At 41.7% G+C, this 13,349-nt stretch overlaps 1 protein-coding gene and 1 long non-coding RNA gene across 6 annotated transcripts in view; one reads left to right on the top strand and one right to left on the bottom strand.

Annotated features, from left to right (window-relative positions):
- Positions 1-1,521, bottom strand: part of LOC132488520 (uncharacterized) — an 84,913-nt gene extending 83,392 nt beyond the window's left edge. Inside the window, exon 1 of one of the 2 annotated variants that reach the window (XR_009531757.1) lies at positions 1,151-1,521. This is a non-coding gene — a long non-coding RNA (uncharacterized LOC132488520). The remainder of the gene's footprint in view (positions 1-1,150) is intronic. The other variant, XR_009531756.1, reaches the window with a different exon arrangement.
- On the top strand, positions 796-12,640 carry DUT (deoxyuridine triphosphatase). Of its 4 annotated transcripts, XM_060096788.1 has the most exons (8): positions 1,083-1,364; positions 1,687-1,767; positions 1,899-2,037; positions 4,012-4,103; positions 6,208-6,252; positions 11,289-11,363; positions 11,528-11,598; positions 12,515-12,640. In XM_060096788.1, the coding sequence occupies exons 1-8, from the start codon at positions 1,142-1,144 to the stop codon at positions 12,569-12,571; spliced, it is 783 nt and encodes a 260-aa protein (XP_059952771.1). In that variant the 5' UTR covers positions 1,083-1,141; the 3' UTR covers positions 12,572-12,640. The 4 variants fall into 4 exon arrangements, with proteins under 4 accessions (XP_059952774.1, XP_059952771.1, XP_059952772.1 ...); XM_060096791.1 differs by lacking the exons at positions 1,083-1,364; positions 1,687-1,767 and adding an exon at positions 796-898; XM_060096789.1 differs by lacking the exon at positions 1,687-1,767 and having other exon boundaries at positions 1,086-1,364.
- Positions 12,641-13,349: the final 709 nt, after the last annotated feature.

Here is a 13,349-nt window from a genome sequence, read left to right on the forward strand (position 1 = left end):
AGGAAGGATGTGTATAGACTCCCAGGCAGGAAAGGCTGGTGGGTCTAGAAACTGTTAGAATGCCACTGTGGTCAGGAGCAACAGGGGTGAGTCAGAAGGCTCTAGAGAAGGTTGAAGAAGAGGGCTCAGATCACCTTGCTATAGGTATAAATTTGGGGAGTCCTCAGAGTACAGATATTTAAAGCCATGGGTGAAGAGTGTAAATAGAGCATTCCTCATCCAGAGGAATTCCAGCATTTAAGAGGAAGAGCCAGTAAAGGAGACCGAAAAGGTGGGGCCTGTAAGGAAAGGCACAGCCAGGAAGTCTGAAAACTTCCCCAACAATTTCCTAACATTTTTATTTGTCATTTTCCTAAAACTGCCCTATAGTTTGTATTTCTTTTGACAAAATGCATTACAATTTAGTTTTGAGATTTTAGCGTCAGTTCCAGAGGTAAGTGGAGATACTTGTACCTTAGAAAAATCAATTTACAATTACCGGAAAAGTTATTTACTCATCCCCACTGTAAATTATACCAGTGTGGCCCGGAACCTTTGCTCGAATCACAGCTACAGGGGTCCTCCTCTGTGCTCTTGTGGGGTCATCCGAAAGAGTGCTAGGATTTCAACCGAGATGTCCCTGTGGTTATCCTCAAGACTGTGTCCCCCGCCCCCTCTGAGAATAAACAACACTCCAGCTTGCACTCTTCAGTGTTGGAAGGAAATCCAACTCGCTGCCTTGCCCACCGCCTAGGGCGCAGCACTGAGCGGTGACCGTCACGGGCATCGTGATGCGGTTACGTCGCTTTTGGGGCCCCTGAGATTCGAAGCCGGCGAGTCATGGCCGCGGGCTGCACCGCCCCAGGTAAATCGATAGAGCGCTGGGCCCGGACCTCGGAAAACCAGCGCCAGATGAAAGGTGAGAGTCGACAGAGGAAGGCAGAGGCAGCCGGAGGCAGCAGCGAGATTCAGTACGCCGAGTACACAGCTTTCCGGGAGGACCCGGGCCTACACCCGCCCGAGGGCTGTTGATGCGCCGCCTCCGTGCGCCCCTCGTCAGACGGCGGCGGTTACTGCTTCCGAGGTCATATGACGCGTCTTTCGGTGCAGATTTGGCGCGCGCCTGCAGAAGCGGCGCCAACCTGAGCCCAAACCCGGGCAAATGACTTACCTCTGCCCTCGCCCAGTGCTCGGCTACCATTTCCTTCCGTCTTTACTCCGCTCTGTGTTTAACGGCGCGCGCCAGGCTAGACCGGGGACGGAGGCCGCAGGGCTGTCCTGGCCAGGCTCGTCCCTGGATCCCGCCCCGCGGGGGGCCATGCAGCTCCCGGCGCTCCGGCCGCTGACCAGCGCCCGCAGTCTGAGCCGAGGTTGCCGCAGCGCCAGTAATGTCGGGGCCCAGGCTGGAAGGACACGGCGTGGGGAGGCTGGGAGCCGACCGGCTGCCCCCGCGCCCGTCCCCGGGCCGCAGATGGGGCGGGCCAACAGGCAGGACCCGAGGAAGCCCATGGCCTTAGGGCGTTGGGGGGGAGTGGGAAGGATCGCAGCCTCAGCTGCGCGGGAGCGAGTTCATTCGCGTCCCCTCATGGGGAAGGCGAGTGGTTTTCTATTTTGGGGTGAGGGCAAGGCCAGAGAAGCTGCCACTAACTTTGGATCCATGCATTGAGTTTAGAAAGCTTTAAAAGGCTCAGTACTTTCTGTTCCCAGATCTTTTTCGAGGAGGATTTCCAGCTCCAAATTTGAGACTCATCTCCCCTCTCAGCCAGAACCGTGGGCTCGTCCGGCGGGGTAGGGGGGGGGTGGGGCGGGGAGTTGTTGGCGGGAAGTTTAGAACTGGTGCGCTGCGCTCATCCTGCTCTCTCTCGTTCCGCCGGCTCCCTTTGTGCTCACATTCTGCGCTGCCATGCCCTGCTCTCAAGAGGCACAAGTCATCTCCCCCAGCAAACGGGCCCGGCCTGCGGAGGAGGGCGGCATACGGATCCGCTTTGTCCGGCTTTCGGAGCACGCCACCGCTCCGACCAAGGGGTCCGAGCGCGCCGCGGGCTATGACCTATACAGGTGAGTGGGCACCCTGTCCGCCCGCGTCCCCGAGGAAGGCCGGCCCGGGCGAAGAGGCTGAGAGGGCCCCATTCTGTCCCGTCATCCTTACCTCTCGCAGAGAAGCCCCAGTTCCCGAGGTATAGCGCTCTCAGCTTAGCTTACGTTCCAGCCCGCTGCTGCCAAAGCTTGAAACAGCCACTTAAAAGTACAGAAACAAACGCTTTTTGCATTATATAGAGTTTCTGCCTTTTTTTTAATGTTGAAAAATTTAGCTTTCCTCTTTAGCATAAATTAAATACGGATTTGGGCAGAGTGTGGAGTGGTAAATACCAGTGAATGTCCGCCCAGGTGTTATTTATTTTGCAGCATTTATTGCGCCCTTTCTAAGTGGAAAGTAGAGATGAAGAAGGCCCACTTTGGCCTTCAAGGAGTGGCCTGAGAGTGATGCTGTGCTCAGTAGAAAGAAAAGCCACGGTAGGAGCCTAGGTTCTTAGGTAATAAGGTAGCTAAGAAAGGTTAATGAAAGTTGCTTCTACCTTTAAGGGTTAGTAACATTTCTCTATATGTCCATATTTAGGTTCACTCCAAGGACTGGAAATTTCCAAAAGGGTCCAAATATGAAAAGCAGGGATGTTGGTAATACTACCATCTTCTCTCTTGTACAGAACTTTTTGCCTGTACTAAAAACTGGCACATGTGCTATTGTATTTAATACTCAACAACAATCCTGAAGTACATGAGTGGTACTTTTACAGATGTGGGAGTTTGTGAAGAGATGAATTGATACCCAAGGGCTTGAGTATAATAAATTTTTGACCCTGAATTCAGTGCTTTTTTTTCCACTTGACTACTGTCCCCAGTTCTTAGAACCATTAAGGTAGGTGAAAAGTGATATTGGGGAGGGGGGGTGTGTTGATTACATGACTAAATCCCAAGCCTTAGGATTTATTTTAAAGCATCCCAGATAATTCTAATGTGAGAACCACAGGTCTAAGTCATAAGTACCACAGAAGGGAAGAAAGGAGTATGTGATGATAGTGGGAGAAAAGAAGGAAAAAGAAAAGCGAGGTATAGACTGTTGTAGCTGAAAGCTGTAGTCCTTTATTTTCATGAATAAAAGTAGAGTGATATACATTGACTACACCATATCTGGGCGCTGTTGTGAGTCTTAGGAGAGACTTCGATTTAAGATACTTTGTAAGCATCCTCCTAACACAGGTGACTTTCTGTATACTGAAATAGACTTGGAAATATCTCTGATAAATTAGAGTTTTAACTATTTCAAGAGAGGAAATTCCAATGAAAGAAGTAAAAATATAGCACCACTTTACCAGTCTTAATTAAGGGCTCAAAAGTAACTTCCAGTTCTGCTTATTGTAAAATCTCTTAAATTTCTATCAAGGAGAGGGCTACAGTAATAACGAAGTAGCAGTATTTGGTGAGTGGACCTTAGAGAATTAGTTCCTCAGTAGTGTCCATCTCCAGGGCCTGTTCACAGCGGTCAGCTCTCTCCCTCAGCCAGTGAAGTTCATGGCCACCGCTTGGTAAGCTTGGTAAACTACCAAGACCAGAACAGATGCAACACAGCTGAACCAAACCCCCCCCCCACACCATTTATGTTGGCCATCTATTTTCTCCTTTCCTTCTACATGTTTTCCCTAACGATTAGAGGATTGTTGTAAGAATAAAATGAGTTATACCAAGCAATTAGAACTGTGCCTGGCACACAGTAAGGGCTTAATAAATGTTAGCTATTATTTGCTATTATCTACCCTTCTTTCTTGGTTCTTTATTTTCCTCTTTTCATACCATGTTAGGGAAGCATATACCTTTTAAAGTCTGCCTTTCAGCCCCCTCCTGCTAAATAATTACCTCAATTTGCCAACAAAATTTTGTTCAGGGGAGAATACATTTACATGTCACCTCTTTCACCAAAAAATGCACAGAGAATTACTATATCTAAATACCAGTTATCTTTCATTATTTTCCTAGTGCCTATGATTACACAGTACCACCTATGGAGAAAGCCCTTGTGAAAACAGACATTCAGATAGCTCTTCCTTCTGGGTGCTATGGGAGAGTAGGTAAGTGATTTTGAGACACAAGTAACTCTTTGTCAGGCTCTTCCTTTGTGATATGTTCTTTCATCTTAGTTTCATTTGGGGTATAAATGAGGGAAGGGATATTGCTCGGCCTGTGTCCTAAAATAAAGACGTGCCACCTGTGATGGCAACTGCAGTCATTTGAAAACTTTCCTTTACATATCTACTTTTGCCTCTATCGCTTTGCTTTTTTTTTTTTGACACTCACATTGGCCCAGGAGGTTGTTTTCACAACTACTCACTGTGAGAAAAACTGAAAGTATAGGTGATTTTTTTGTTTTGTTTTGTTTTGTTTTGTTTTGTTTGTGGTATGTGGGCCTCTCACTGTTGTGGCCTCTCCCGTTGCGGAGCACAGGCTCCAGACCCGCAGGCTCAGCGGCCATGGCTCACGGGCCTAGCCCCTCCGCGGCATGTGGGATCCTCCCGGACCAGGGCACGAACCCATGTCCCCTGCATCGGCAGGCGGACTCTCAACCACTGCGCCACCAGGGAAGCCCATAGGTGATTTTTAACTGGTACTTTTCCCAGTCTTAACACCAACTCCCCCGTCAAGGATCAGATTGCATATGAAGTCAGACTTCTTTGTGAAAGTGGTATTTGTTTTATAAGAAAAAAGAGGCAGGTTCAGGATAATGGCACATGGCATCTTATGAGAGTAAAGTTTCTAACCCCTGAAAACATTAGGCCCCTTAGCCTTTCCCCCTTTGGGTATCCTCTCATGGGGTGTGCTCGGTAAGGGATGCGCTTCAGTGCACTAGAGGGAAATGCCTCACAGTGGGAGGAGAGAGGACAAAATGCAGGTCAAGTCAACAGGTTTGACTTTTCTGCCCCAAGTCAGTTGTCACTATAGAAAGAGTTTAAAACTTCTTTTCAAGAGCATAATTACTTGCTGACTAACTTCAGAGTAAACATAAAGGAGCAAATGGAACTGTGATCCCTGGGGGAATCTTGTTAGCCATGAGTCAGAGAACTGCTAATACTTCAGCCTTTAAAAGAAAAATGAGGGGCTTCCCTGGTGGCGCAGTGGTTGGGAGCCCGCCTGCCGATGCAGGGGACGCGGGTTCGTGCCCCGGTCTGGGAGGATCCCACGTGCCGTGGAGTGGCTGGGCCCGTGAGCCATGGCCGCTGAGCCTGCGCGTCTGGAGCCTGTGCTCCGCAGCGGGAGAGGCCACAACGGTGAGAGGCCCCCCATACCGAAAAAAAAAAAAAAAAAGAAAAATGAGATGAGCTCTCTTCATCTCTTTTTGGCAGCACTGACTGCATTTTTAGTGTATTTGGGGGGGGTAGTTAGGAGATGAGGTGAAATAACAATGAAGGCAGGAAGGTGTAGCATTTATTGACAAAGTGCCTGATTTAGGTTATTCTGCAATAAAATACTAGAAGTTAGGGTAATTAATGGTAGGTCTGATGCTCAAGTCAGCAAGAATAAGGTATAAACTTAGCTTCTTACTCTGGTTAATTTGTTTCATACAAACATGTCTTTTGGCATCTGAATTATGAGTAGGAGTTCCAAGTTCTAGGCTAAGCTCTGCTACTCTGTGGTTGCGTTTATGCCTCTCTCTCTCTCTCTGCCTTCTTCCCAGCATGATGTTCCCATCCTGCATGTTCCCATGTATGTCTGTTCCCATACTGCAACATGCTCTGATTTCCTACCTTAAAATAAAAGTCTTCTTCCTCTGCCCCATGTCCCTGCCAGCTACCATCCTCCCTTTGTGACCAGACGGTCTGGACAGAGTTGTCTACAGTTTTCCCCACTTGTTCACCTCCCAGTTCATTCCAGCAGTCCATAGCTTCACCACCATAGATCCTCAGTTGCCTAAAGACGTGCTGGAGTGGTTTAACTTGGTTTTGAATTAAACCTTGTCAACCTTTTCTAAAGTGTTCTTTTCTACTTTGGTAATACAATGTGATAAATACATTTTTAATTCAGAGCCATCTGCTAAGGTTAAGATTAACCATCTGCTATGGTTAAGGTTAAGATATGGATGTTATAGGAGATGAGAGTGACATGCTTAAATTGTGTCAATTATATTCAGTATTGCCCTTCCCTCTTAAGACAGTCAATTTCTCCTTTTTTGTTTTGTAGCTCCACGTTCTGGCTTGGCTGCAAAACACTTCATAGATGTAGGAGGTAATATATGTACATTTTTATTCTGTAAATATTTGCAGGTGTTTACTTTGTCTTTGCTTAAGAGGCAGTAATCAAATGACAAATTTTATTTTTATCATCAAGAAAAGAAAATGATTTTTGTTGTGTCTTGCCTTTTAGAAATTTCTATCTCTGAAGTTACAACTATGATATAGTTTTAAATGCTATTTGAGTATGTCTAATTTTTTAATGACCATTATGTGAAATGCATGTTATTTTCCTAATAAGCTAGACACTATCTGACAGATAGGATTTTGCCTTGGTTTAGTGATCTGCATTTAGTCCAAAACTGACTCTATTCATAGAAGGAAGTTTGTTATTATAAGGAAAGGAAAAGCTTTTATATCATTATTTAAGCAACTGTAGTGAGTGCTTCTCTAACAAGACATCCTGGCCCTCGGATAAGTGGGTATGCTAAATTCTCCACCTCTTGCCATTTTTACAAAGCTACTTTTTAACAGACCAGGAAACTGGCTCAGAAATGAGCCCAAGTTGGGACTGGGACTTCCCTGGTGACACAGTGGTTAAGAATCCTCCTGCCAATGCAGGGGATACGGGTTCGAGCCCTGGTCCGGGAAGATACCACATGCTGCAGAGCAAGTAAGCCCGTGCGCCACAACTACTGAGCCTGTACTCTAGAGCCCGTGAGCCACAACTACTGAGCCCACATGCCACAACTACTGAAGCCCACGTGCTCTAGGGCCCATGCTCTGCAACAAGAGAAGCCACCACAATGAGAAGCCCGCACACCGCAATGAAGAGTAACCCCCGCTGACCGCAACTAGAGAAAACCCTGCACGCACCAATGATGACCCAGCACAGCCAAAAATAAATAAATTTATTTAAAAAAAAAAAAAGAAATGAGCCCAAGTTGACACGTTAAAAACTGGAATCCATCCATATTATTCCAATCCCCTTGTTCTTTCCACGGCAGTTAAATACTGTGAATCACCCTGCCCCTTCCCTCCACCAGCGGAGCCCTGCCCTGAATTAGCTCGCTGTTACCTGCACTTCAGGGGTTAACATGTGGCTGAGGCCTGTCCCTGGGCTGTCTCCCTATGGTGTCACTAGATGGTGCTGTGGGGCAAGTCGGGAGCCTAAAAGTAGGTCTTAGGGACTGAAGAGGAGCAGAGTTTGACTGAGATGGACTGACCTCGGGGGCTGAGGGTTGCCTGGATTCAGTTATGCTTGACTTTCAAAAATACTTTTACAAGGTCAGTATGGTCACTTAGGCCTATAACTTAAGGATGTAAAAGATTGTATATATTTTTAAATAAATTTCAAAGGGTTGTGAAAGGAACACGGGCTTTGGAATAACAACAGGATTTGGGCCCCAGCTTTGTCACTAACAAGCTAGTTATTAACTTTTCTGAGCCTCAGTTTTCTTATCTATAACAATGAAAATCAGTGTGCTTGTCCCTGAATGATGGGAAGATTGAATGATAATGTATCTGATATTTCCTGTCCCTTAGGGACTTATCAGATTTTTTTTTTTTAATGGAAACATTTTTTTCCAACTTTGTTACTAATTTTTGCTCTGTTTAAAACAATCCTCTGAAAAAATTCATGTAAAAGCAGTGGAAAGTTAGTTTGCCTGGTGGTTGGTGTGGTATTATTCACACAATCACATTGTGGTGTGTTCTTGGATGCATAGTATCTTAGAAATGTCTCTTAGGCACAAGTTTATCATAGTTGGCCACAGTTTTTATTTCAGAAGAGGGATGTTGTTAGAATTCCCAGGCTGTAAATAAGGGTCAAAGGGAAAAGTTGAGTATGCAGGATTCCGTTCAGAATTCACATCTGGTAGGTGTGGATAGTTTTCACTAAAGAGGGTTTCCAACAAATGACATGCCAAAGTCTTGACACAGTAAAACTTTTGCCTGCAGTCAGTTAATCACCCTGCCAGTTCCAATGCATGGTTTTTCCAGTGATAACTTCAAAATACTTTATGCTTTCTCATGAAGAGAAATATCCCTGATGTTTATGTCCCTTATGTAGAAAAGGAATAAGTCTTGTGTTTTTTTTGAAGGTCAGTTTGCCTTTGAGTAATAAGTAATAAATGAACTTAGAACTATTAGATTTTTTTTAATACTATTGGCATTCATACTTAAAAAAAAGAAGGGCCTTTTTTTTGTTATACATTTTAATTGACTTCAAATTACTTCATTTCTTTTAGTTAAGGACTTTTCAAACTTCTGTGTGCCAAGGATAAAATCTATGTAGATAATCTGGCTTTGCAGAATTCAAGACACCCAAACATATAAGTGTGATAGGACTACTTTACAGATACATAGCAAAGGCCTTTACAAAAAGGAGTGTTTTTGTATTGTAGAAGATACCATAAAGTAAACAAATAAATACTTGCAAGTCATATGAAAAAGAGTTAAATACCCAAACAGATAAAAAAAAACAAAACTGATCATAAAATGTACAAGAGGACGAGCAAATGTGCACGATGGACTTAAGGAGGAAAAAAGCCGAGCCTCACTAGTCATCAGGGAAATGTAAATAAAGCCATGAGATACCATTTTTTACTCACCACGTTGGCCAGAATTTAAAAGATTGCTACTATCTGGTACTGTCAGGGAGTTTGGAAATGGGCATTCTTAAATGTCACTGATAGAAATTTGAATTGCTATACCTTTTTTGCAAAGTTATCTAGCAATATCCATTAAAATTTTAAATATACACACCCTTCAACCCAGGAAAGTGCTTTTTTGAAACTATTTGATGAGAATAAAAAACACTAATACTCAAGAATGTATGTAAAGGACTGCCTTGATTATTATGGGAAAAATGTGAAAACGACCTGAATGTCTGATGTTACCTAAGAGAATAGTTACATAGAAATAACGGTGCTGTATTTCCATATCTTGGATCTAAAAGAATGACTTTTAGATATATTACTCCCCAAGGATATCAATAATATTTTAGGTGGAAGAAAATGTGTAAAATACATTATTGTAACATTGGCTACCTGAGGGAGGGTCGGGGAACATTATTGGCCTTTACTTCATATGTATTTGTACTATTTGGGGAATGAAACAAGAGTTCAGAAGTCAGCCCACACTGCCTTCATCTAATGCATTCTAGGTGAATGAGTGCTAGCTAGCCTGTGCTTCAGCACTCCCACATGGAGATGCCAAGGCCTCGTGTGGTCATTTGTTCCGGCATGGGAGGCATGGAATGACCTGCTGCTGAGGGGTTCCTTCATTAACTCTGATCTAAACTGTTCCTGCAGCTGAAACTTTCTACATCTAGCTAATATAGAAAACAGTGGGTCTCATTTTTATATCCATTCTTTCAATAAATATCAAGGACTAATTTAATGATCAACTGGCAGTGGGGAAAGATGCCAGGCTTCAGTATTTTTTGAATTGGTCAAAGTTTTATTGCTGTAGAACCAAAAAAGAATAGTTTCCTTCAGTCTAGACATGATATGAACCACTTTCAGCCACTTTTATACTCACCCTTCTCGCTGTTAAAAATGTGTTTATCTTTAATTCAAACTCTTAATAAAAGTGTTGTATCAGGAACCTTTTAAGAAGTGCTTAAGTTCAGTTTCACTTACCCCTAGTAATTCATGCATAAACCACAGGGGTTCATTTAAACTTCTACTCTAATCCACTGGAAAAATCTAAAATGTTGGTTTTCTGAATATTTTTCCCCATGGTGGAACTTTTTTAAATTTTGCTTTCCCCCCACCCACACATGAGAAAATTGAAAGGGGATGCTTACCCTTGTTCTAAGAAAGAAAAAAAATTTTTTTTCAGTTGACCGTCAAATAATTCTGAGTCTGACCAACCAGCATTAGTACCCATTGAGCTAAATTCCTGATTCTTTTTATTTTCTTTTTTCTTCTTTGATAAGAGTTTTGTTTTGTTTTTTAAAGAAGTGAGGTGTTAATGAGAAGCTGTAAGATGTGACATGGAGCTACGTTTAATTAGATTCACATGAATCCTATCCAGCATTTTACAAACTGGGGGGGAAGAATTAACATGTATAAAAGGAGACAGGCACTGAGGGGGATGAAGGGGGTAGGAGAGTGACTGCTAACGGGATTTCTTTTTGCGGTAATAAAAATGTTCTAAAATTGATTGTGGTCGTGTTTGCACAACTCTGAATATGCTAAGAACCGTTGAATTGTGAATTGTTTCTCAATATTAAAAAAGGAAATGAGAAGGCCTTGTGCACCTATATTATCTGTGCTTGTGTTTATGGAAATGTTTTGGATTCTTGGCCCAAAGAGAGATGCAAGCAAGTCCGGTAAATGTACTTCTCCAGGCCAAGGCAGGGCCCTGGCTCAAGTTTCTCTACTGCAAAGATTTGCTGCCTTTGTGTTTATAATCTCAAACAGGTAATAATTACACACGGTTCTGTGTAAAAGTGTACTCGTTATTAAGCTTATGTGCTAATGTCTTCTGAGAGATGTTCTGAGAAAGGCTGGTAGCTTAAGTTAAAAGAAGAAGAATGTGAACGGAACGATTCGGCTCCATTTTTATTATAAAAATGGAATGTTCTGATATTTGCTAGACTGCTGCTTAACACTGACTTATTCTACTGCAGATCTTTAGGCTTTTTGACATTTTTATTTATGACTCAATCATATTTCAATCTGGATGTTAGTGGGAAGTTGCTACCAGGAGAAGGCTTTAAAACCCAAATCATAATTTTCTCTTAGTCTTTTGGGCAGGTGTGCCACAAATAGACAGTAGGATTGGAGAGAACAATTCAGGATGACTTGTCTGAGATGCTAAGTGCCTACTCCCAATTTAGAATAGGTAGTGGTCACCATTTGTAAGGATGACAGGTTGGAAAATTAGGACCACTTTCTTAATTCTTTTTTGCATTTTAGTAATTTCTTAGTTTTGAGGCTTTACATAGTACCAGAGCAAGATACACATATTCGTTGTAAGGATAAAACTCTCAGAGCTACTTAGGAATGATTTTGAGGTAATCATATACCCTTAGTCTTTTGGTACCATAAACCAAGCTAATATTATTTTTCTTTTTTCTAGCTGGTGTCATAGATGAAGATTATAGAGGAAATGTTGGTGTTGTACTGTTTAATTTTGGCAAAGAAAAGTTCGAAGGTATGTCAAATATATGCAGTCACGTAAGTGCAGTGAGTTTTCCAAGTTATGTATGTCTCAGTAACTCATACTACTCTAATTCTCATTGTACCGTACAGTACAAGGCAGGATACAGAGAATGCATCAGTATCAGTAATAAATTGTTTTGTTTTTTTCCTTTGAAGTCAAAAAGGGTGATCGAATTGCACAGCTCATTTGTGAACGGATATTTTACCCAGAAATAGAGGAAGTTCAAGTAAGTATCATAAAAACTGAATAGGGAATAAATGATGTAACATCTTCAGTGAAGGAAAAATAAAATTTTGAGGATTTAATATGCTATTTGTAACTAGATACAGATCTTCCTTGACTTAACAATGGGATTACATCCCAATAAATCCATCATAAGTTGAAAATATCTTAAGTTGAAAATGCACTTAATACAGCTAACCTACCGAACATCATAGCTTAGGCTAGCCTAACTTAAACGTGCTCAGAATGCTTACGTTAACCTACAGTTGGACAAAAGCATATGACACAAAGCCTGTTTTATAAGAAAGTGTTGAATATCTCATGTAATTTATTGACTACCATGCTGAAAGTGAAAAATAGAATGGTTGTATGAGTGCAGAACAGTTGTGTTATCAGTGGTTCACCCTTGTGATGGCATGGCTGACTGGTGGCTGCAGCTTGCTGCCATTGCCTAGCATCACAAGAATATCACACCGTATATCACTAGTCCAGGAAAAGGTCAGAATTCAATAGTTGGGGCACAGTTTTTACCGAATGCAAATCACTTTCACACCATCATAAAGTCAAAAAATCATAAGTCAAACCATCCTAAGTTGGGGACCATCTGAGGTAGAATATGTGACTAGTCCTATTTTAGGCAAAATTTAAATCTTAGAATTTCTTGAAATGTTTTCCATAGCTATTATACAGCATCACTTTGGATAATAAACCACTTAAATAGCCTGTGAAATTCTACTGTTCCCTTGGCTTTTTTGGAACTTATTCAATATTTTAATTTATGAAACTTTAAAATTTTAATTTCTGTAATCTCCTTTTTGAAACAATGGTATAGCAAGAATAAAAGTCTTACAAATTTGGAGCTGGAGAGAACTGAAAGAGGATCTGAAATTACATGGCTTACTACCTTTATGTCTTTTCAGGTTTTAGATGACACTGAAAGGGGTTCAGGAGGTTTTGGTTCCACTGGAAATAATTAAGATTTATGCCAAGAACAGAAAATGAGAAAATATACTTTTTCCTTGAAAATAAAGACTTTGCTTAAAGTGTTTTGGTGTTTTGCACTTCTGTAAACTTAACAGTTTTAGCTTCTAAAAATACTTGGTTGTCTTATGATCAAGGAAAGGATACCTCTGTTGGGATCACATAGAAACTTACTTTCTTGTGTTTTTCTGCATTTGACTGTTATATAGATCTGTGTGGTGACCTCATGCAGTTTCTTTTAAATTAAATGCACATCAATTACCCCAAAACCTGTATTATTTAATTCGCTATATATTACCCCTTCAGTAACTTATTTTTTAATTGCTTTATATATCATAAGCAATGCCTTTCATTCAATAAATTTGAATTCTTTCACAGATACAAATTACTGTATAAACTGAACTGAAAGACAATAAAAAGAAGTTAAAATTATTCCTAATTCTTCCCTTCTCTTCAGTGGTCTAAAAAATGTCTTTTTAAACTTATGATTCTTTGTGAGGGTGGGAAGAGGAGAATCCTCAGTTTATTATTATTTTTTTTAGGTTTTTCCTTTTTTTTTTTAACTTCTCTTTTTTGTAGACCCCAGGTTAACTGGGTAGAGGTGTGTTTGTGAAAGGAAGTGTAACTTGGGAATTTCCAGTTGGTTCTTCTGAATTTCATTCTATCAAGTAAACTGTAGTTATGTGACTTTCTCTCACTGAAGTAGCAGTAATAGGCTGCATCCAAGAAAATATACAATTTAATAGGGATAAATGTAAAGAGGTATGCTTAGGC

This window comes from Mesoplodon densirostris, chromosome 4 (assembly GCF_025265405.1).
Source record: "Mesoplodon densirostris isolate mMesDen1 chromosome 4, mMesDen1 primary haplotype, whole genome shotgun sequence".
NCBI lineage: Eukaryota > Metazoa > Chordata > Mammalia > Artiodactyla > Ziphiidae > Mesoplodon > Mesoplodon densirostris.

Coding starts and splice junctions, on each gene's coding strand:
- DUT (XM_060096788.1), top strand. CDS start 1,142: ATGACTTACCTCTGCCCTCGCCCAGTGCTCGGCTACCATTTCCTTCCG. Junction 2,038..4,011: donor GCGGGCTATGACCTATACAG/GTGAGTGGGCAC, acceptor TTATTTTCCTAG/TGCCTATGATTACACAGTAC. Junction 11,364..11,527: donor TGGCAAAGAAAAGTTCGAAG/GTATGTCAAATA, acceptor TTTCCTTTGAAG/TCAAAAAGGGTGATCGAATT.